Here is a 21,354-nt window from a genome sequence, read left to right on the forward strand (position 1 = left end):
CAAGCCCAGGCAGCTGCCCTGTGCACACACGGCCTCCCCCAGGCACCTGCTTCTCCAGGAGAGCGTGGCCTGCGGAGTGCCGAGCTTCGTACTGTCCCGGGCACTCGTGTCCCCTCTGCGCCTCCCCTGGAGAGCAGCAGTGGGGGCTGTGGAGCCTCAGCCTGCGGGAGGAGGGCGGCCCCGAGGCATGGCACACCCTGCCTGGGGAGCTCAGCCCAGCGGACAACAAGGCTGGCAGACCTGGGGTAGAGGCGGGAGCTCAGGGCTCCCGGTGCAGGCCTTGTGTTGGTGTGAGAGGATTACGCAACCCTAAAAAGCCACGTTTAATCGTGATCCATCCTGTGGGGCAGTGTTTCTCCTAATCCCTATTCGGTACTGTATGTTGTTTGGTTAGGTTATCTCCATGGAGATGTGACTCACCCAATTGTGGGTGCTGACCTTGGATTAGAGGGAGATGTGAGTCCACTCATTCCAGGTGGGCCTTGATTAGTTTACTGAGACCCTTTAAAAGAGGGAGCGTTTTGGAAGAAGCTACAGAGCCATGAGAACCGAGTGAGCCCACAGAACCAGAGACCTTTGGAGACAAAGAAGGAAAACACCTCCGGGGCAGTTTCATGAAACAAGAAGCCTGGAGGGGAAGCCAGCTGACATCGTCGTGTTCGCCATCTGCCCTTCCAGCTGGGAGGAACCCTGACCGTCTCAGGCTTCTTGAACCAAGGTATCTGTCCCTGGATGCCTTAGACTGGACATTTCTATAGTCGTGCTTTACTTTGGACATTTTTACAGCCTTAGAACTATAAACTTGCAACCCAATACATTCACCTTTTAAAAGCCACTCTGTTTCTGGTATTTTGCATTCTGGCAGCTTACAAACTAGAACAGGGCTGGCTGGGGAAGTCCTAGGAGCTGGGGCAGAGCCACGGCCCTAACCCTGGCACAGACTCCTTGGGGTGCTCATCTGCCTCTCAGGGCTCAGGGGTGTAGCAGTGTGCCCAGGATGCCGCGGAAAGCAGTGGCTGGGTGCTCTGAGGGAGCTGGGCATGGAGGCTGGGACCCAGGCATCGCTGAGGTTCCTCGCTGGACACCAGAGCCTTCCAGCCCTCTGGGAGAAAGGGCCGGAGCCAGGCCTCCGCCGTGTCCAGGGCCACCTTGTCTGTCCCTAGCTGGGGCGCCCCAAGTCTTTGCCCACTGCGCCGATGCCCAAAGGCTGCACCCGAAGAACTATGTGGGCAACAGGACTGAACCCCAGGGTCCAGGAGGTAAAGGGAGCTGGGAGCGGAGGCCCAGATGTTACCAGAAAGAACCCCAGAACCCATGAGTCCGTATAAGAGCAGGAGCCCGACGGCCTGGCAGGCTCACGCAGATGCCGCCTCCCCAGGCAGCCATTGTCACAGCGGCACAGGCAAGGGTGCTACTTCTGATGCCGAAAAGGAGCCCCCGGCAGGGCCCCAGCGCATTGGGGTGCCAGTGCCATACCTGGAAAGCCAGGTGTGCTTCGGAGAGGAGCAGCCGCGCGGGCTGGTGCAGGTCCATCTCGAGGAGAACTTCCGCCTTGAGGGTCCACAGGAGGGGAAAGGAGGCTCCATCCAGGCCTCGCCCTGCCTCCCTGCTGACCTGTAAAATCTGTAAAGCCCCCAGAGTGAGCCGTGGGCCGCACCGGGCAGCACCAAGGGGTGGGGTGCCCAGGCCCCCTAGAGTGCTGGGCCCTGATTTTCCACCTGAGAAACGGCCGTTCGTGCTGGGAATGTCCTCACTGCTCCTTGGCACCCCCCAGCAGCTCAGAGCCCGCAGACCCCCTACCTCTCCCCGGCCCCTGCGCTGGGTGGGGGTGGGGGGCGACTGGCCCACCCCAGCTCCTGCTGGCTGAGCAGCCCGCCCGGCTGTCTCCTACATGAGCCAATCAGAGGACACGGGGGCAGGCTCCCTCCAATGCCTGGCATTCTACTGTGTTCCGCCACACAGTCAGGAGGTCTCAAGACCCTCTTCTGAGTAGGATGGCACCATGGACAGAGGTCCTTTCATGTGAAGTAACTTGGCTCTTAGTTAGGAGAGTAGATGCTGGGGGGTTTCTCTCCCCCTGGCCAGCCCAAGTCGGGGAACCTGCCCACGGGGCTCCTCCATACAATCCACAGCCCTGCTATTGGGGTGCTGCTGAGGCCCCTGGCAGGTGCTGCCCTGTGGAAAAAGGCACAGGTCTCGCCTTCCTGGCAGGTTCCCAGGGGCTCAGATCCTTCTCTGGGCTTCCCAGGTCACGATCCTGGATGTGCCAGGCAGTTAATCCCTAAAGCTCCAGCTTATAGGCTAGAAATGCAACCCCGTACCATACCTGGCGGCTTACACAACACCTGGCTGCCACCTCACCTGACTGCCCTGTCACCTGGCGGCCACCTCACCTGGCTGCTACTGCCCATGGGCTCAGGAACCCAGCACCCTCTCCCTGCCCAGGGCTCTACCTTGTCCTTGGCCATCAGTGGCTTTATCTTTGTGCGTGGGGCAGGGGCTATGGGCTCGTTGAGGGTGTGCAGGCTCTCTTCTAATACCGGCTCCTTATTTCTCTCTTTCCTCAATGCAATTTCTTTCCTGCAGCTAATAGAAGTAAAACGGGTGATACACAAGAGTAAAAATACAATTGCCAGTAAACACATGAAAATGTTCTACTTCATTAGAAGTTAAAGAAATACAAATTAAAACAGCCACAAGTGGCCACTGTTCACCAAAATGTTTAAAAGATTAAAAAAAAAAAAAAAGTCCCAAGTCAGCACATGGCTTCCAGGTTCCGCTCCAGCCCCTTTTCTCCCCCAAACTCCAGACTCACAGGCCGGTTGCCTTTGGTGTCCTCCCCTCGAGGTCACCACGCCCCCGAACTGCACACCCAGAATGGACAGCTCCTGGCAGGTCCCGGCAGGCGTCCCTGCCCAGAACCTCCTCGACCAGGGGGCGCAGCCACCACCTTCGAGCTCGTGGTTTTGCCCACGCCCTCCGCGCCTCCCCTGCCACCACTGCTGCCCACCTCACCCGAGGCCTCACCCACTCTACCTGGGCACCCGATCAGGCCCTGACACGCCCCTCCTGCCCCCTAGACCCCCAGGTCACCCGTGCACCTGCACCAGGCTCGGACACTCCCTTCCTGCCCCCCCCAGGCCCCCGTTCACCTGTGCACCTGCACCAGGCTCAGACACTCCCCTCATGCCCCCCCCAGGCCCCCCATTTACCTGTGCACCTGCACCAGGCTCAGACACTCCCCTCCTGCCCCCCCCCAGGCGCCCCGTTCACCTGTGTACCTGCACCAGGTTCGGACACTTCCCTCCTGTCCCCCCCCAGGCCCCCGTTCACCTGTGCACCTGCACCAGGCTCGGACACTTCCCTCCTGCCCCCCCAGGTCCCCCGTTCACCTGTGCACCTGTAAAAGGCTCGGACACTCCCCTCCTGCCCCCCCCAGGTCCCCCGTTCACCTGTGCACCTGTAAAAGGCTCGGACACTCCCCTCCTGCCCCCCCCAGGCCCCTTGTTCACCCGTGCACCTGCACCAGGCTCGGACACTCCTCTCCTGCCCCCCCCCAGGCACCCTGCTCACCTATGTACCTGCACCAGGCTCGGACACTCCTCTCCTGCCCCCCCAGGCACCCTGCTCACCTATGTACCTGCATCAGGCTCGGACACTCCCCTCCTGCTTACCGGCCCCCAAGGTTCACTCCCCACCCAGCATCCAGGCTGGTCCTTCAGGACACATGCCAGAAGCGGCCCCTCCAGCCTCTCTGCGGGCCACCACCCTCATGTCCCCCAGGGAGCTCCCTCCCATTCGGGGCCTTTGGTAATAGGGACCAGTCTGCTGACACTTTGAGGTGCCAGGGGCTCCTGCCCTCGTCCAGGCCTAGCTTGACCGCATCCCCAAGGCCCCTGCTGCCCTCATTCACCCGCTCGGGCCTCAGGCACCCCCAGGAGCGTGGCTGCCCTGGACTGGGCCCCACCCACGGCCTCACGGTGCCAAGGGCCAGCAGCGGCTGGACGTCATCCCGTGGCCACCTGCAGGGAACAGTGCGGCAGCAGACATAAAACCCACAGCGCGCCAGGCTGCTGGGTGAGGACGCCGTGCGGTGGGCCCGCTGGTGCAAGCAGCGCAGTTACACGGGGTGGCAGGCACGGGGGATGCATGGTGGAATGCGATGCTCGCTGCTACCGCCTGCGGGCACAGCGCCAACCTCAGAGTCTGTCCTTCCTTTATCCATGCTTTCTACTTCTCCACAGCGGCATATGAGGTGTGGTAAGAGAATGGAAGCGCGCGGCAGAATTAGCAGGAAAGGTGCATACACAATGGCCCCCGGAGCGAGTCTGAGCAATGGCTGCCACCACCCAGTGTGACCCCCTCAGCCCGTGCCCTGGGGGCCGAGCCACGGGTCAGCAACCCTCACTTCCCACCCCCTGTTTAAACCCCCTGCATGCCTGCCTGGGTGTTGCCGGGAGCAGGACCCCTCCCCAAGGGGCTTTCCCAGGACGCAGGCAGCTGGCCCAGGGGGCTTCCAAGGAGATGGACCGAGGAGGCGCCTGGTGGCCGCAGGTGACTTCACCTGGGACAGGCAGGTTCCTGAGCAGCGCGCTCACACGCCCAGCAGCCCACCTGCGTGCGTACCTGCCCGCCCCCCCCCCCAGCCCCCAGGTAGAATGGGAAGGTCCCACTGGCCTCCCCAGGGTCTTCTGCAGCCCGCCCATCCCTGTCCATGGAGGGCCAGTGCAGCCCCTTCCGGGGAGCACACACTGCTCTGCGCCGTGTCCACAGCTCGGCCGAAGTCCCTGTTCCATTTTAACACCTGCTCTACCCCACCTTGGTCAAAAGCTCCTATAAGAAGATAAAATAAAAATGCAGGAAGCAGAGGACAGGGCCTGCCCTTCACAGAGTGCCCTGGCCAAGGCCCCCATGTCCAGCGCTGAGGGGCCCAAACCCCACTGTTCTGTGCGGTGACGGTGAGGAGTCGCAGACTTCGCAGTGACAAAGCAAGACCTGGCCCGAGGCACAAGGGCCCCGGTGCCGCAGAGGGGGCGGGGATGCTGCCCTGGGCGGGGCCAGAGTCCGGACCTCACCGCTCCAGCGCAGGTGGCCTGGGGAGCTGGAGGGGAGTGTGCGGGGGGTGGTGCGGGGGGTCCGGGGGAGGGGTGACACGGGGTGTCTGGGGGAGTGGGTGAAACGGGGTGTCTGGGGGAGTGGGTGAAACGGGGTGTCTGGGGGAGTGGGTGAAACGGGGTGTCTGGGGGAGTGGGTGACACGGGGGGTCTGGGGGAGTGGGTGACACGGGGGGTCTGGGGGAGGGGGTGAAACGGGGTGTCTGGGGGAGTGGGTGAAACGGGGTGTCTGGGAGAGTGGGTGACACGGGGGGTCTGGGGGAGGGGGTGAAACGGGGTGTCTGGGGGAGTGGGTGACACGGGGCGTCTCGGGGAGGGGGTGAAACGGGGAGTCTGGGGGAGTGGGTGACACGGGGCGTCTCGGGGAGGGGGTGAAACGGGGAGTCTGGGGGAGCGGGTGACGCCAGGGGTCTGGGGGGATGGGTGGTGAGAGTGGTCCTTGGCTAGCGAGCCGCGAGGAGACCCGCAGCCCAACTCCTGGGTCACACGGAGACCCCAGCTGGCCCACCATCCTAGGGCACTCACGCCCAAAGGCCCCGCTGCCCTCCCACCCTAGGGGCCGCTGCCCAGTTGCGCCCCACGGCCCCTCTCCGCCTACCTGGCCTGCTCCATCTCACTGATGTACTTCTGCCCAACCAGCTCCTCGTGGCGCACAGCGGCGACCCGCAGCCTGAGGTCGGAGCTCACCAGGGCGAGCCTGCAGAGGGGAGGGGAGAGGGGCACAGTGGGGCGCTGCTAGACGGGCGGCTGCGCCCAGGTGAGGCTGCAGGTAATAAAAACGGCGCTTGCCAAGATCGCACCATGTGATTCGCCCGCATTTTAAAGCCACATGAAACAGCCGGGAGAAGAGCTGACTTGCTTGGGCTAGAGCCTTGTCACGGTCCCTTCCAGCTCTTCTGGGCAGGGGTCACCCCCAGAGGCGGGCGCCCCACTACTTTGCTTCTTGGTAAAAACCATCGCACATTGCCATGGTCTCAACCTCCCAGAAAAGCTGCCGAAACGTGGCAGAGAGGCCTGAGCCTTCCCCGGGCCTCCACGGCCGCCCAACCCCGACGCGGCACCTCAGGGGGCCGTGGTGAACTGCTTGGGGGTGGGGTGCAGGTCGCATGCCCCTTTATTCCTGAGTACCTCCATGCATTTTTCCTTAAAACGAAGAAATTCTCCTAATAATCAAGTATAGTTAGTGAAATCAGATTGGGTAGAAATTCTTAAATTAAAACACCACCTTCGAATTCAATCATTTTGATTTGCTTGGCTTTACAAATTCTAGGAGTTTTCTTACACAAGCGCAGAGTTGACATTTGTAAACGCCTGGCGGTGCTGCGTGGCGTGGGGCATGTGGGCACTCACCGCAGGCGGTAGAGGTCGGCCAGACTCGGGCTGTCCACCACAGCCTCGGCAATGACGGTGCCCAGCTGCAGCACCGGAGCCACCAGCTCGTACAGGGACAGTGTCCGCAGGGCCTGGGTCAGGTGGTCCAGGAAGTACAGGGTGAGCGTCTGCACAACACGACAGGCGCGGCGGTCAGCGGGGGCGGCCTGCGGCGCCCGGCACTCAGCAGGGCGACAGATGTTTGTTGAGTGACTAAGGGACGTGCCCTCTCCCCCCTCGCCTGCATTAGCAGCTTTCATTTCTGTTCTGGACAATCACCTGCACCTCTGAAAGTGCAGCCCCACAAGGAACCCGTCATCCATACACTGGCTCAGTTAGGTTTTTGCTTCAAGCTTTTCCTGAAATGACTCTTACCAGCCACCTATCCTTTAAAGGCAGAATTGTTTCGTGTACATGTAAAGTGTTTTCAAATTTAATGTAAAGAACCTCTGCTTCTTTTAATGTTAGACCAGGTTTGTTTAAATTACTCATCAGCAGAAAATTTTAAAAGCTGGCCAGCCATATTAAAAATGTGCTTATAAACACTGGAGAGGGAACAGCTTTGGGGAGGGGCTGGGCCAGGGGCGGCGAGGAGGGCGGGGCAGCTGAGGTGTGCACAGCCCTGGGAGTGCTGCACAGGGGGAAGGCTGGACACGGGGACCCAGGTGGGCCTCTTGAGGCTGTGCCCAGGTCTAAGGCCTGCCTGGACAAAGCAGCCCCCCAGGGCTTGGGGGTGCTCAGTGGCACGTGGGCAGCAGACAAGCGAAGACCCTCTCGGCAGAAGGAGTGACCTTGGCGACGTCCCCGTGAGTGTATACGGCGCACAGCTGGGGCGCAGTGAGCACGCGGGGCCAGTGCAGGCCGGGGGTGGGGGTGGGCAGGTGCAGCTGCAAAAGCAGTCCCCGAGCCCCAGGCACGACAGAGAGGTGCAAAGGGGCTGTGGTGGCCATGAGCATGCCCCTCACAGCCTGGCCTCCCAGGACTGAAGCCGAGCTGAGCATGGTAGGGCAAGAGGGCAAGATGTAGGGGCAGGGCAGGAGGGCAGGGGGCGGGGACGGGAGGGCAGGTGGGGGGGGCGCGAGGACAAGCCCGTCTGGGAGACATGGTACCAGTGTCCCCACGGCCAGCTCAGGCAGCGTGCTTGGCTCTCCTTAGGCGCTGAGCAGTTAGGGGCTGTGCCCCCCCGACCCAGTCACCCTGGGCCCTGTTGGGCCGGTGGGGGGGCCTCTTGGCCTCTGACACACCCTCCCTATCCCATCACCGACGGCAGCTCTTGCATAAAAGCTGTGCACCCAGAACCCCACCCGGCACCAGCCTCTCAGACCCCCATGGAAACGAGAGAAACGCCAGTACCAAGGTCAGTCCAGCGGGCGGGTTTAGCAGTGGGTCAGACCGTGCTGAAGGCACCATTAGCAAGTTGGGAGACAGTGAGAACAGGACACCTCGGCCAGAGTGTGGCGATAAAAGGGCGGAAACACTGATGAGGTAAGAGGTGCCAAGGAGAGGGTCTGACATGAAAGCTGGAGCCTGGGGAGGAGGGGAGGCAGAGGGTGGAGCAGAGGGGGCACCTGACAAGAGCGTGACTGGGAATTTCTGAGGCAGGTGAGAGAGCTGCACCGCTAACAATGTCCTGGCCCTCAGCCCCAAATTCACTCTTCTCGTCTGCTCTACGGAAACAGAGCTAGGACCTGAAAAACCCCTTCCGTGGGCCAGTGGCAGGATGTAGGCTTGGTGAGAAGAGGCCACTGGAGCCATGGGAGGGCCTGCTAGGCTCAGTGCGGCCGGCAGGCGCGGACGGACCTCTTCCAGCACCAGCCCCCCCCAGCCATGAAGACAGCAGGCCCGGCACCTGCGCCTCTCCCCTTGCCTCCCGGGCACTTTTCTCGCATGGTACAGCCAGGGAGACATCTCTGGGGAATACCCTTCCCTTGCATCCTAAAGGGCAGAGTTCTAGAGAGTTCTGGAGGGTGGATTTCCAGAGGGAACGTTTCCTGCCAGTTCTTTGCTGGGCAGCAACCCGGCACCCCCCTTCCATTCAGTGAGCCACGGTCATGCCCTGTCCAAAAAGGCCAGGATCTGGGTCCTGGGGAGCTGACTTTTTTTTGCATGGGCAGACACTGGGAATTGAACCCAGTCTCCAGCATGGCAGGCGAGAATGCTGCCTGCTGAGCCACCGCGGCCCACCCCAGGTAGCTGACCTTTGAATCAGCCAGGATCTCCCCCATTTAACCCACAGGGAGATACAGCTGCGCGCCCTCCCAGATGGCCAGGGTGGAGGCCCCCCAAGGCGAGGTGGGCAAGGCCGTGGCGCAGTGGGACCTCTCGCCCACTGAGGGAGGGAGTAGACTTGGCAAGACGCACAGTCCTTGACCTGGAACTCTGGGTGCTGCACCCAGGGGAGTTCCTTCCCTCCCCGGCAGGGCTGTGGGCGCCGCGGCAGCTGCCTGCGAATGCCTGCGGCCTGTAACAGCCGAGAATGCTCACAGCCCAGTGCCATCCATGGGCGTGGGACAAGTAAGCCGTTCTGTCTATGCCACGGGGCATCCCACAGAGGTGGAAATGATCCATCGTTAGTGCCTCGAGCAAAGCACGGTGAGCCCACAGGCTCTTGCTGAGTGAGAGATGCCACGCGCAGAAGCTCATCTATCGAGGGATTCCGTCTTGGCAAAGCTCTAAAGGCAGGAGGTGACAGGTTGGGCAGTGCCCGTGAGTTGCTTTAGATGGCAGAAAAGGACTGTGCAGGTGCAGCTGAGGCAGGGACGCCGAGGTGGGAGCTGCACCCTTACAGGGGGGTCCCAGCAGAGGAGGTCTGTGACCACATGGGCAGAGGTGGGAGGGTGTGGCCGCGGGGCGCTGGGCGGGCGTGGGATGGGTGGTGCAGCCGATGCCTCACTTCTGGCTCCATGACGCCACATCTGGGCTTCTGGCCTGCAGCCAGTGAGGGAAGGAACCCCCTGGTGTGGCCCCCGCACATGGTGACAGCCACAGGGGAGGTCATATGGACTAACTCGCCACGCTCAGGGACGTGTACCTGCCATTCCTTTAGGAAAAGCAAATGTTTCCCGCAGACCCTGGCAGGGTGCGTGTTGCTGCGGGAGAGGAAGGAGGGCTTGCAGCGGGTGTGGCAGGCAGGGCCCCTTTCGTAGGATGCAGGAAGCTAAGTGCTCTTTTGCAGCCTTTTCTCTGGGTTGTATGTTAAAACACGGATGCATCTACAAGCTGGAGGGCAGGCCGGCCAGCCCGACACGGTCCCTGACGACTCCCACCAACTCACAGGCTTCAGGATACTCGAGGGGTTCACCGTGAAGTCGCTTCTGTCTTGTTTAAACACAGACATGACCTCCTCGGGGCAGGAGTAGGCGGCCCATTCCTCCACGCTGCCTGGCAGATCCTCCGGCGCTTTCCCGGGGACAGGGGTGTGCGACTGTGAAGGCAAGGGTTCAGGACTCACTTCAGCAGTGGAGTGTAAAGGCGGATGCTGCGTGGCACGACCACCCAGGACCCTGGCGACGTGACCGGCAGGGACTGCCTGGGCCTGGCTGCTGCAGGGATTGACCCTCTCCCTGGAGCCCAGGTGGCAGCCTCTCCCATCGGCCAGTGGAAGCGAGGGTCCTTCTAGAGCCAGCTGGACCACACTTTCACAACACGGCTCCTGAAATAATTTCCAAGAGGCGCAGACCGGACTCTGTGCCCTCTGCACAACTCGGAGCTGCCCGCCGGCACCTGCTACAGCCGCATGCTCAGCCCACGTGTGCCCAAAGGCTGGAGCCCAAGGTGGGTGCTGGTTCTGGAAGGCTCTGCAGGCAGCTGGTTTCTGAGCCGGCCGCAGCCCAGCTCAGACGTGGAGAAGCTGATGTCTTCAGGCTGACGAGGCTCCGCAGGGCAGGAAAGGGCCCCCGCCCCCCAGAACATGCCTGTGCTGTCACCAGAGGCCAGGGGCCAGCTGGGGGCATCAGCGGCTCTGTCCAGTGCCCTCCTCCAGGCCGAGCTCCAGCAATGGCAGTGACAGGCCGAGGGTGTGTGCCAAACCCACAGCTCATGGGTGCTGGCACCCCCACCCACCTGGCAGGAGAGGATGCCAAGGCACAGGGAGCAAGGGGCACTGCCCACAGCCTAGAGCACCACAGGGGCCACTGTGCCCCCCAGGACCCCGCTCTACCCCCAGGACCCTGCTGTTCCCCCAGGACCCCGCTGTGCCCCCCAGGACCCTGCTCTACCCCCAAGGACCCCCTCCCCTGCCTCTCCGGCCCCACCTGACCCCCCCATCCTCCCCTGACCCCTCTAGCACCCCCAGTCCTGCCCCTGCCCCCCCGGTGCGCCCTGGCCTCCCCTGACCCCTACCACCTCAGGCCACAGTCACTTGTGTGACTACGCGGACGCACGTCCCAGATGAAGGCTGCACGCTACCTGCTTGCTGTCTCTGCCCTTGTCCTTCTCCTTCTCTTTGGTCTTTTCCTTCTCTCTGCCTTTCTCCTTCTCCTTTTTAAGTATTGACAAAGGAGAACTAGTTGCTGCTAGATTTTTATTTTCTGAAAGTGAACTTCCCGCTGTTAACAAGGAAACCTGGAAGAGAACGCGACCCTAATTTGCAGCATCCAAACCAGCCCCCGACTGCACCCCTCCCCGTGCTGTGAGCTTCCAACACCCAGCCCAGCAACCTCTGACCTGGTGCCCTTCCACGCCATCGTCCCTAAGGGAGCCAGGCCATGTGGGCAGCACAGCCGGATGGTCACCAAAGGGCCATTGCAGGTACCTGTGCCTGCCGGAGCCTCTGCCCTTCCTGGGTCAGGTGGGACTGAGGCCTGTTGCCCCCTCCCACCCGTAATGGCCAGAGGTACCCCAACACCCCAGGCAGCGCTGCAGAGGCCGCACTGCCAGGGACACAGAGGTCAGACAGGACAGGCCCCAGGAACCAGGCCAGCCAGTCCCTCCAAGGGCAACTCCAGGCCCAGGCTGTGGCGGGCGGGATGGAGCTGTGCACTGGCCATCGGCTCCACCTGGCGGGCTTGGAGTGGGCCACGCCAAGGCTGTTGGGGGTGTTCCTGAGAGGAGGGTCCCCTTGGGAGGAGCAGCAGAGACTCCTATTTGGAGCTCTGAGGACACAGGTGGCTGAGTGGCTCTGCACCTCTGGGCAGAGTTCAGATTGGGCTGGCCGCGCAGCTGCAACACAGGCTGCTCCTGCCATAGAGAAGTGCAGGAGCTAGGAAGGCTCTGCACTAGGAAGGCTGCACTAGGAAGGCTCGGCACTAGGAATTCGCACTAGGGAGGCTGCACTAGGAAGGCTGCACGAGAAGGCTCTGTGCTAGGAAGGCTCTGCACTAGGAAATCGCACTAGGAAGGCTGCGCTAGGAAGGCTCTGCACTAGGGAGGCTGCACTAGGGAGGCTGCACTAGGGAGGCTGCAGTAGGAAGGCTCTGCAGTAGGAAGGCTGCACTAGGAAGGCTCTGCACTAGGAAGGCTGCAGTAGGGAGGCTGCACTAGGAAGGCTGCAGTAGGAAGGCTGCACTAGGAAGGCTCTGCACTAGGAAGGCTCTGCACTAGGGAGGCTGCAGTAGGGAGGCTGCACTAGGAAGGCTCTGCGCTAGGAAGGCTCTGCACTAGGAAGGCTGCACTAGGAAGGCTCTGCACTAGGAAGGCTCTGCACTAGGGAGGCTGCACTAGGAAGGCTCTGCGCTAGGAAGGCTCTGCACTAGGAAGGCTGCAGTAGGGAGGCTGCACTAGGAAGGCTCTGCACTAGGAAGGCTGCACTAGGAAGGCTGCACTAGGAAGGCTCTGCACTAGGAAGGCTCTGCACTAGGAAGGCTGCACTAGGAAGGCTCTGCACTAGGAAGGCTCTGCACTAGGAAGGCTCTGCACTAGGAAGGCTGCACTAGGAAGGCTCTGCACTAGGAAGGCTGCAGTAGGGAGGCTGCACTAGGAAGGCTGCAGTAGGGAGGCTGCACTAGGAAGGCTCTGCACTAGGAAGGCTGCACTAGGAAGGCTGCACTAGGAAGGCTGCACTAGGAAGGCTCTGCACTAGGAAGGCTCTGCACTAGGAAGGCTGCACTAGGAAGGCTCTGCACTAGGAAGGCTCTGCACTAGGGAGGCTGCACTAGGAAGGCTCTGCACTAGGAAGGCTCTGCACTAGGAAGGCTGCACTAGGAAGGCTCTGCACTAGGAAGGCTCTGCACTAGGAAGGCTCTGCACTAGGAAGGCTGCACTAGGAAGGCTGCACTAGGAAGGCTGCACTAGGAAGGCTCTGCACTAGGAAGGCTCTGCACTAGGAAGGCTGCACTAGGAAGGCTCTGCACTAGGAAGGCTCTGCACTAGGGAGGCTGCACTAGGAAGGCTCTGCGCTAGGAAGGCTCTGCACTAGGAAGGCTGCAGTAGGGAGGCTGCACTAGGAAGGCTCTGCACTAGGAAGGCTGCACTAGGAAGGCTGCACTAGGAAGGCTCTGCACTAGGAAGGCTCTGCACTAGGAAGGCTGCACTAGGAAGGCTCTGCACTAGGAAGGCTCTGCACTAGGAAGGCTCTGCACTAGGAAGGCTGCACTAGGAAGGCTCTGCACTAGGAAGGCTGCAGTAGGGAGGCTGCACTAGGAAGGCTCTGCACTAGGAAGGCTGCACTAGGAAGGCTCTGCACTAGGAAGGCTGTGCACTAGGAGGCTGTGCTAGGAGGGCTGCGCTAGGAAGGCTCTGGCCTGCACACACAAGAGCACTTCCTAGCGGAGACAGCAAGGCAACCCATCAAAGCGTTCTGGAAGGCTCGGTCCAGGGGATTGAGGGTGGAGGCGGCTTGGAGGGGGCTAGGGAGGAATGAGGGTTAGGGTGGAGGGGGTTAGGGTAGGGGGTGTTAGGATGGGGGATGGTTAGGGTGGAGAAGGCTAGGACGGAGGGGAGGTTAGAGTGGGAGAATAAAGGGGAGGGTTAGGGTGGAGGAGGGTTGGGTTGTCGGGGTGGAGAGGACTCGGCTGGGGACCCGGCCACTACCCAGCAGAGCAAAGGTGCTCCTGACCCCTGCCCTCCTACCTGCCAGATGCGCTGGACCAGCGCCACGGCCATCAGGCAGCTGTCCTGGTGATCGGGGCTGCCAGGCGAGGCCACCACAACCAGCTGGGTGTACACGCGGACCAGTGTGTCCAGCTGCCTCACACTCCTCAGGCTGCCCACGGAGGTGGTGGCCAGTGGCTCACCCACGGGCTCTTCAGCCAGCAGGGCGCGTGGAGCTGCACAGGCATCTACTCGGGGGGTGGCCACGTCTCCTCTCCTGATTCCCGCCTGCTCCTTGGTCCGGGGGCTGGTGCAGGCGAGACGGGTGTGCACCTCTAGGGGACACGGTGGGGGCCTGGTGTCCTCACGCTGGCCCCATGACCACCCTGCGTGCTGCCCCTGCCCTCGTCCAGCTGGGGAGCCGCGTCATGTAGGCTGAGCCCTGGGCCACCCGGTCCTGCTTTTGAGCTGCCTCATGCTTCTGCTCCCCTGCAGGGGTCCTGCTTTCACCCTGGCCTCGGCCCCTGGGCTGCTACTCTGCAGGAAGAGGTGACCACTTCCTCCTCGAGAGCGGGGGATGCCAGCACGTGCTCTGATCCCACTGCTAGCTGCACCCGGACCCCAAGCTCTGGCACCCAGCTCGGGGCATTTGCTGGGGATGACGCAGGGCTGGACAGCATGAGGGGTTCCACCTGCCCCCTGGGCTTGGGCCTGCCCTGCCCTTGGGCCTTTCACTTTGGCCACCAGGCTCGGCTCAGCCCTCCCTGGGCACGGGATTCTGCAGTGACGAGGTTGACTTGCCCTTGCAGGGCCTCGGCGCCCACAGTGAGACCTCTCTCCGCCTGCCACGCTGCGCCCACTCACCCTCACCTGCCGGCTCGGCACTGCCTGGGGCCCCCACCCCCAGCAGGATGTCGATGGCCCACTTGAGGTGAAAGGTCACGTCCTCGAGAGGGAACTGCTTGTGGTAGAGCCACTCGCTGAGCTCTACGATGTAGTCCGCCTTCTGCCATGCGCTGTCTGGCTTCTTGAAGATTGAAAAGAAAGGTGCCGTTGACCCAGCTGTACCTAGCATGAGCCCTGCGGAGACTCTGCTGGACAGCAGGCCCGTTCCCAGAGCAGAGGCTTCCCACCACCCGGCATCCACTGCAGACAGGCCACCCCGAGGACAACGGGGCTGCCTCCCAGCCGTCTTGAGCCCGGCGCTGCCCACCCCTCACGTGCGCCCACCTGCAGTGCCTGGATAGCGTTACGGTAGCAGGTCAGCTCGCCTTGGATGTCCTTTGAGTTCTGCGCCAGCCGGTGCCACATGTGAGCCAGGTAGGCCTCGCTCTCGTCCCTGAACTTCTGCATCTCCATGGTGAAGTTCTGGCCCAGCCTGGCCTTCACCATGACCATGTGCTTGAAGAGCAGCCTGGGGTGGGGGCGAGGCTTGGCGTGAGCTCGGCGCCAGGCAGCTCCAATGCGGCCAAGTGCAGTGACAGCATCGATCCGCCCCCCACTTCCAGAGGTGAAACCAGACGGCAGCCGAGTGAGTCAGGGTTTCTGCGTTGGGCTGGTTTAGTTCCCCCCTTTCCCTCACTGGATTCTTACCAGGGAAGAAAGTCGTTCAGTAGAGACGGGAATGTGAGTGAATTTATTTTAAAGTACCACACATATTCGTGATGTGAGTGTGCATGTGTGTGAGCATGTGTGAATGTGAGTATGCACGTGCAAACATGCATGTGTGTGTGTGAGAACATGAGCCTGCACGCACGGCCGTGGGGGCACTAAGTGACCAGCTTCTGCATGGGAAGGTCACGGTGGCGCCTGGCATGGGGTACCCGTGACACGGCCCCTCCCCACACACTAACCAGAGGTGGCCTTGAATGGCTGATGGCTAGATGGAAATGGACACGTGTGCCCGCAAGCACTGACCCCCAAGCATTGCCCCCAAGGCAGCTGGCACTGAGGGGTCAGGAGCAGGTGGGCAGCACAGGGGGCACAGGTGGAAGGAGGTGGGGGGTGCAGCGGCACTCACAGGCGGTGAGTGGTCCGCGGCAGCACGTGCACAGCCTCGTCCAGCACCTTGAGGCCGCCCTCCCAGTCGCCCTGGTCGGCATGGCTGTGGAACAGCAGGCCATAGAGGGCCACACGCACGGCCAGGTCTTCCTCGGCCCCTTGGACAAGGGAGGAAGGGGGATTTCAGATGGGGGGGGTCTCAGAGAGGGCAGGGCGTGGGTGTGGACTGCTCCTCGCTGTCCAGTGTCCTCTAACCTTTCAGGGACGAGCTCCACGTCCCCGACTACCTGACCCGCAGCTGCCCGGGAGACCTGACGGCGAGGCCCCTGCTGGGCCCTGCAGCCTTGCCGCTGGCCTCCACACCCCCACCTGGCAGCAGGAACCTGGCCCCGGCCGCCCTGCAGTGCTGGCTCCGCTCACAGGGCTGTCCGGAGACAGTAACACACTCACTCCAAAATCGACGTGCAGGCTTGTTTCAAAGAGCATTGGGTGAGTGTTTTACTAGGACCTGGGGCCAGCACCCCACGCAGCGCGTGCCCGCTGGGCTCAGGGTGCCCCCAGGAAGTTCCGCACATGCCAAGGCTCCTGAGAGTCCCTGAACACCGAGGCGGGGCCCAGCCAGGGCACCCAGTGCACCTAGTGCCGCCCAGTTTGAAACAGGGTGCCATCGGGGTGCCATGGGGGCACCTGTGCAGGGCACACACCCACGGAGACCCGGCAGTCAGTAACAGAAACTGCTGCAAAAAGCCCCTGCACAGTCGGGAAAACGCTTCACAACCAAACTCTGGGCATGCCTGCCCCCGGCCCCTGGCCTCCCACCATCCAGTTCCGCCCTGTGCCCCTCCGGCCACCCTCGCTGGCCGCCCGGCCTCCATCCACATCAGGCCACCCCCGCAAACCCCCCCCAGCCCATGGCCCACAGCCCCTTCTCTTCCAGCAAAGCCTGCTGCTTTCCAGGGGGCTGAATAACGTGCATGCCAGAAAAGGAAAGGGGGGGCGAAGGTGCATCCCCCGATGGGCCCTGTGTCGCGAGCGTGAGCGGGTGTGGTGACTTCCAGGCAGGGCTCCTGTGCGGACAGTCAAAGACGGCTTAGCAGAGGTCGCAGGTGCTGGCCTCACAGGGCAGCAGCTCCTTGGGGACAAACCAGGCGCCGGGAAAAGGGAGGGCGACTGCGGGAGGTGGGCGGGCAGTGTGGCTGCGGCCCTGACACCACCCCCTGCCCGCCCTCTCTCTAGCTTGGGGTGCCTCCCCTGCGGAGGGCGAGGGGTCACTGCCCAGGGCCTCCTTTGCCCCGACCGACCCATCAGGGTTCCTTCTTGACCCCTTTTGGACCCGGTGCTTTTCCCTGCGGGGCCCCCAGGCTGCAGCGGCCGTGTCCTGGGCATCAGGGCCGGGCAGTCGGGCTAAGCCAGGAGAGTTTCCTCTCCTCAGAGCCCCTCCCGGCTGCTGCCAGGCACCTGCCCCCGGCCCAGCACTCAGCGCCTATGAAACAACCGTTTCTCACAGATTCGGGCGACTATTTCCCCAGTCCGTTTACTTCGTAAACTTTCTGCATTTTGTATATTTGAAGGTATGGCGTTTTTTATCACTTTAAAGTGTAGAGAGCTATCTTTCCACAAAACATCTGCTATGCTCAGTTCAACTTCCTGAAACGTTTTTTCTAGAATGTGAATTTTAAAACTACTTAACTACTCAGCCTGTCTGAGGGTCATTTTGGTGAGTGGAGTAAGCGTGGGCTTGAGTTCGTGGCTTCGCAGCTGTGCTACTCGCAATCAGACTGGGTTCTCCATGTGTCCAGCTGCACTCCCCTCCCGGGGCTTTTGCAGAAGGTATTTACTTATGCATGACTGTGTTTTTGTTTGTTCCTTTAATCCAATTTTCTCTCTTGAAAGAGCCTGCCAGGCAGTCAGAGATAGGGACCCCGGCATTTAAACTCCCCAAATATGTAGGATTCCTGATTCCTATGGCACTAAAGGAGTGATTCTTGTTGAGCAGAAAATCATCATTTTTCTGCAAACATGGACAGAGACTCTAAATTATGGTTTTAGCGTTCCAGGGTGAGTCTGTTGTTTCGTCTTTTGCATCTGCATTTTTTTTATGAAAGCAGGAAGTACAACTGAGCTGTCAGAACAGCCAAGGCTCCAGGAGCTCCCAGCAGCTGTCCCGGCTGCACCTGGGGGGGCCAGGCCACAACACCCGAGGGGCAAGGCCACCGGGAGAGGCTCTCAGAGCCCCGTGCATGAAATGCCATGTGCGTGAAATGCCACGTGCATGAAATGCCACATGTGTGAAATGCCACGCAGACCTCCCTGCTGCCCCGTGCCGGCCAATGTGGCTTTGTGCACAGGCGTGGGAAGCACCAGTTTATGGCTACAGTCAGCGCCCCTTCCTCAACTGTACCACGAAGCCCTCGAGTTTCATTTAGAACCCACAAACCTGGGAGAAAATGGCCCTCAGTCATCCCACTGCTTTGGAGGTCCATCGTGGGCCACTGGTGCAAGGGCAGGACCTTCCCTTTCTCCTGGGATAAAACGGACAGAGGGTCGCACGTCAGCAAGCTGCAGCCCAGCCTCCACCATCTGCTTTTCCCCCAGGCCCAGCATCTGTCTGACCTGGCATGGGCCTCCCTGGGGCAGGAGCTCCCTTGGCACACCACCCAGAGGGCATAGCCCAGCCTTCAGGCACACCCCCCACCACAGGGGGCCAGGGGAGGAGGGGAGGGGGCAGGATGGCCAGAGGTCAGGATACCTAGAGACCCCCAGAGACCCCCAGACACCCTTGGTCACCGCCAGAAGCCTCCAGATGCCCCTGGATGCCCCCCAAATGCACCCAGACAGCTACCAGGTGTCCCGAGCACCCACCAGACAGCCCCGATGCCACAGGCTGTTGCTGGGCCATGTGTCTGTGGATCTTGTGCACAGGCCCCGCTCCTCCCCACCCCAAGACCCCACTCCCGGCAGCTCATTCCCTTGTCTCTGCCCCTCGGGCACAGGCTGGTACCCTCAGTGCACATTCCTGGGAGGAAGGGCTGGAGAGAGGGGAGGGTAAAGGGGGAGGGATGGAGGGAAGAGGGAAAGGGAGGGCGGGAGAGGGGCAAGGGGAGTGGGGAGGGAGGGGAGGCTGGAGGGGAGGCGGGGCGGCAGGGAAGGAGACATGGGGAGGGTGGGCGAAGGAAAGGGCAGGCCAAAGCTGCCGGCCAGTCTGGGTTTCGGGGTGCCACCGTGCCCCTTGTCCTCTTTTCACACCTCTAGGCTTCCGTCCTTCCTGGCAGCACCCTCAACCCTGAAGAGGCTAAGAGACTGGAGGCGCTACCTGCGTCTTGGTCTCCACCTTGTTGATGATTCCGATGAGCTTCTGGACGGCACCCCTCATCTTCTTCCTGCTGGCCGCGTGCGCGAACAGCGGGAGGCAGGCGTTCCAGAAGTGCCGGGCTGCCAGCATCACCAGCCCACTGCTGCCCGCGACGCCCCCAAACCTGCCGGAGGGGCGCGTGAGGGCCGCGTCTCGCCCATGGTGGCTCCTGGACTCAGGGGGCTCGCGGCTGGGGTACCCAGGGGGCCCTCCCCTCCCCGCCTCTCCGGGGACCACTGGCTGTGGCTGCAGACCCTCCGTGGGTCCTCCCTCCAGCCCATGGCCCCCCGGGTCCCCGCTGCCCAGCAGAAACGAGGGTACGGGGACCCTGGTGCGGGCAGCATGGCTGGGCGGGAGTGACAAGGCCCGCGGAGCCCCGCACCCCAGGACAGCTGCAGGAGCAGCTGCCCGAGCCAGACGGTGCCACGCCCCAGGCAGTGCACCTGGCACTCTCCACGAAGGCCTTGGCTGCCGCCAGCCGCAGCTGCTTCCGCCCCTGCAGGTTCTCCATGAGGCTCCTGCCCTGCGTGCTGGCCGCAGCGCTCAGCATCTCCGCCACCAGCCTGGCCTCGGCCCTGGGGAGAGAGTGGACAGAGCAGCGCTGGCCCAGGCGCCTGTCCCTTGCACGGGGGCTGCCCCTCCCCTCCATCTCGCTGACCTTCATGTGCAGCTGAAGGGATGTGGGGCCACCTGGGGCCCCTTCGACCCGAGGGCCTACCTGCGGCCAGGGCGTCTCGAATCCTCACGCAGGGGCACTTGCTCAGGGTCTCAGTGCTGCTGGGCCCCGGCTAGGAGGTGAGGCCTGGGCAGGGCTCCAGCCAGCAGAGCAAGTGCCCGCTGTGCAGTGGAGACCATCGAGACGCCCTGCCACGTCAATGACCGTTGCGACGCCCAGCCACGAGAGGGACCGTCAGGACGCCCAGCCACGAGAGGGACCGTCAGGACGCCCAGCCACGAGAGGGACCGTCAGGACGCCCAGCACCCACCCACGTGAGGGACCGTCAGGACATCCAGCCACGAGAGGGACCGTCAGGACGCCCAGCACCCACCCACGAGAGGGACCGTCAGGACGCCCAGCACCCACCCACGTGAGGGACCGTCAGGACGCCCAGCACCCACCCACGAGAGGGACCGTCAGGACGTCCAGCCACGAGAGGGACCGTCAGGACGCCCACCCACGTGAGGGACCGTCAGGACGCCCAGCCACGAGAGGGACCGTCAGGACGCCCAGCACCCACCCACGAGAGGGACCGTCAGGACGCCCAGCCACGAGAGGGACCGTCAGGACGCCCAGCACCCACCCACGAGAGGGACCGTCAGGACGCCCAGCACCCACCCACGAGAGGGACCGTCAGGACGTCCAGCCACGAGAGGGACCATCAGGACGCCCAGCCACGAGAGGGACCGTCAGGACGCCCAGCACCCACCCACGTGAGGGACCGTCAGGACGCCCAGCACCCACCCACGAGAGGGACCGTCAGGACGCCCAGCACCCACCCACGAGAGGGACCGTCAGGACGCCCAGCACCCACCCACGTGAGGGACCGTCAGGACGCCCAGCACCCACCCACGTGAGGGACCGTCAGGACGCCCAGCACCCACCCACGAGAGGGACCGTCAGGACGCCCAGCCAGTGCACCGTCTGTGACCCTGGCCCAGGCAGACTGTGACTGCAGCTCCTGAGAGACCAGAGCCGTAGGCCATGGACCCTGCGAGAACTCCCCCAATTGTTTCCAAAGGCTCCCCTAATTGTTACGCAGGAATAGACCCTGAAGGCAAGGCCTCTTTGGGGTCCCTCCACCTCACAGGAGCGGCTGGTTCTGTCCCTTGGCCCAGCAGTAAGTCCTGTCTCCGGCATCCATGCACTCCTGCTACGTGGCGGCACGTGGCCGGGCGCAGGCACACACGAAAGCATAGTGCCTGTGCCCACCGCGGCGGGGCCCTCACCACGCCCTGTGCAGAGCGGCTCCAAACCTACCGCAGGCAGCATCTTGCTCCGGGCAGAGGCCAGGCCTGCCCACCGCCAGGGCCAGAGGTCACAGCCTTTGGTGAGAGGCAGAGCTCTCTGTGGTGGCCACACAAGTGGACCTGGCCGAGCAGTCCTGAAGAGCACGCTGGGTGGCACCTCAGCAGGACACAAAGGACAGCTGGACCCACGCCTAGGAACATTCTATGAACTCTGTGAACGCCAACCGATTAGCTCTGCTGAACCGCGCTCCCTGCATCTTCTGTACACTCACTGCTTTTTAAATGTTTCTGCCCAGCTTTGCTGTCAGTCATTCGGAGAGGAGTGCTGGAATCTACAGCTGCAATGTGCCTGTGGCTAGTTTCGGTTTTTTTTTTTTTTTTTTTTTGCTTCCTGTATTTTAAAGCTCTGCCGTTAAGTGAACACAGATTTAGGATTGCCATGTCATTGTTTTTTGATGATTTAACTCTTTTATCATTATGAGATGTCTCTTGTTATCTCTGATAATAAGCCTTGCTTTCCTTGGATTAGTGTTTGCATAGTGTCCTAGTTTGCTAGTTGCCAGAATGCGGTACTCCAGA

At 62.1% G+C, this 21,354-nt stretch overlaps 1 protein-coding gene across 5 annotated transcripts in view; it reads right to left on the reverse strand.

The window, feature by feature from the left end:
- The window catches only part of CFAP46 (cilia and flagella associated protein 46), a 113,621-nt gene that overhangs the window by 35,178 nt on the left and 57,089 nt on the right, over positions 1-21,354 (reverse strand). For all 5 annotated transcript variants that reach the window (XM_077126439.1, XM_077126437.1, XM_077126436.1 and 2 more), the window contains exons 23-35: positions 19,251-19,382; positions 18,769-18,931; positions 17,893-17,977; positions 15,475-15,613; positions 14,685-14,868; positions 14,319-14,481; positions 13,494-13,789; positions 10,893-11,048; positions 9,760-9,909; positions 6,465-6,613; positions 5,713-5,811; positions 2,454-2,586; positions 1,477-1,623 (exon numbers count right to left, since the gene is read on the reverse strand). In XM_077126439.1, coding sequence (XP_076982554.1) covers positions 1,477-1,623; positions 2,454-2,586; positions 5,713-5,811; positions 6,465-6,613; positions 9,760-9,909; positions 10,893-11,048; positions 13,494-13,789; positions 14,319-14,481; positions 14,685-14,868; positions 15,475-15,613; positions 17,893-17,977; positions 18,769-18,931; positions 19,251-19,382 — 1,996 coding nt within the window. The remainder of the gene's footprint in view (positions 1-1,476; positions 1,624-2,453; positions 2,587-5,712; positions 5,812-6,464; positions 6,614-9,759; positions 9,910-10,892; positions 11,049-13,493; positions 13,790-14,318; positions 14,482-14,684; positions 14,869-15,474; positions 15,614-17,892; positions 17,978-18,768; positions 18,932-19,250; positions 19,383-21,354) is intronic.

The sequence above is a fragment of the Tamandua tetradactyla genome, chromosome 13 (genome assembly GCF_023851605.1).
Source record: "Tamandua tetradactyla isolate mTamTet1 chromosome 13, mTamTet1.pri, whole genome shotgun sequence".
Classification (NCBI taxonomy): domain Eukaryota; kingdom Metazoa; phylum Chordata; class Mammalia; order Pilosa; family Myrmecophagidae; genus Tamandua; species Tamandua tetradactyla.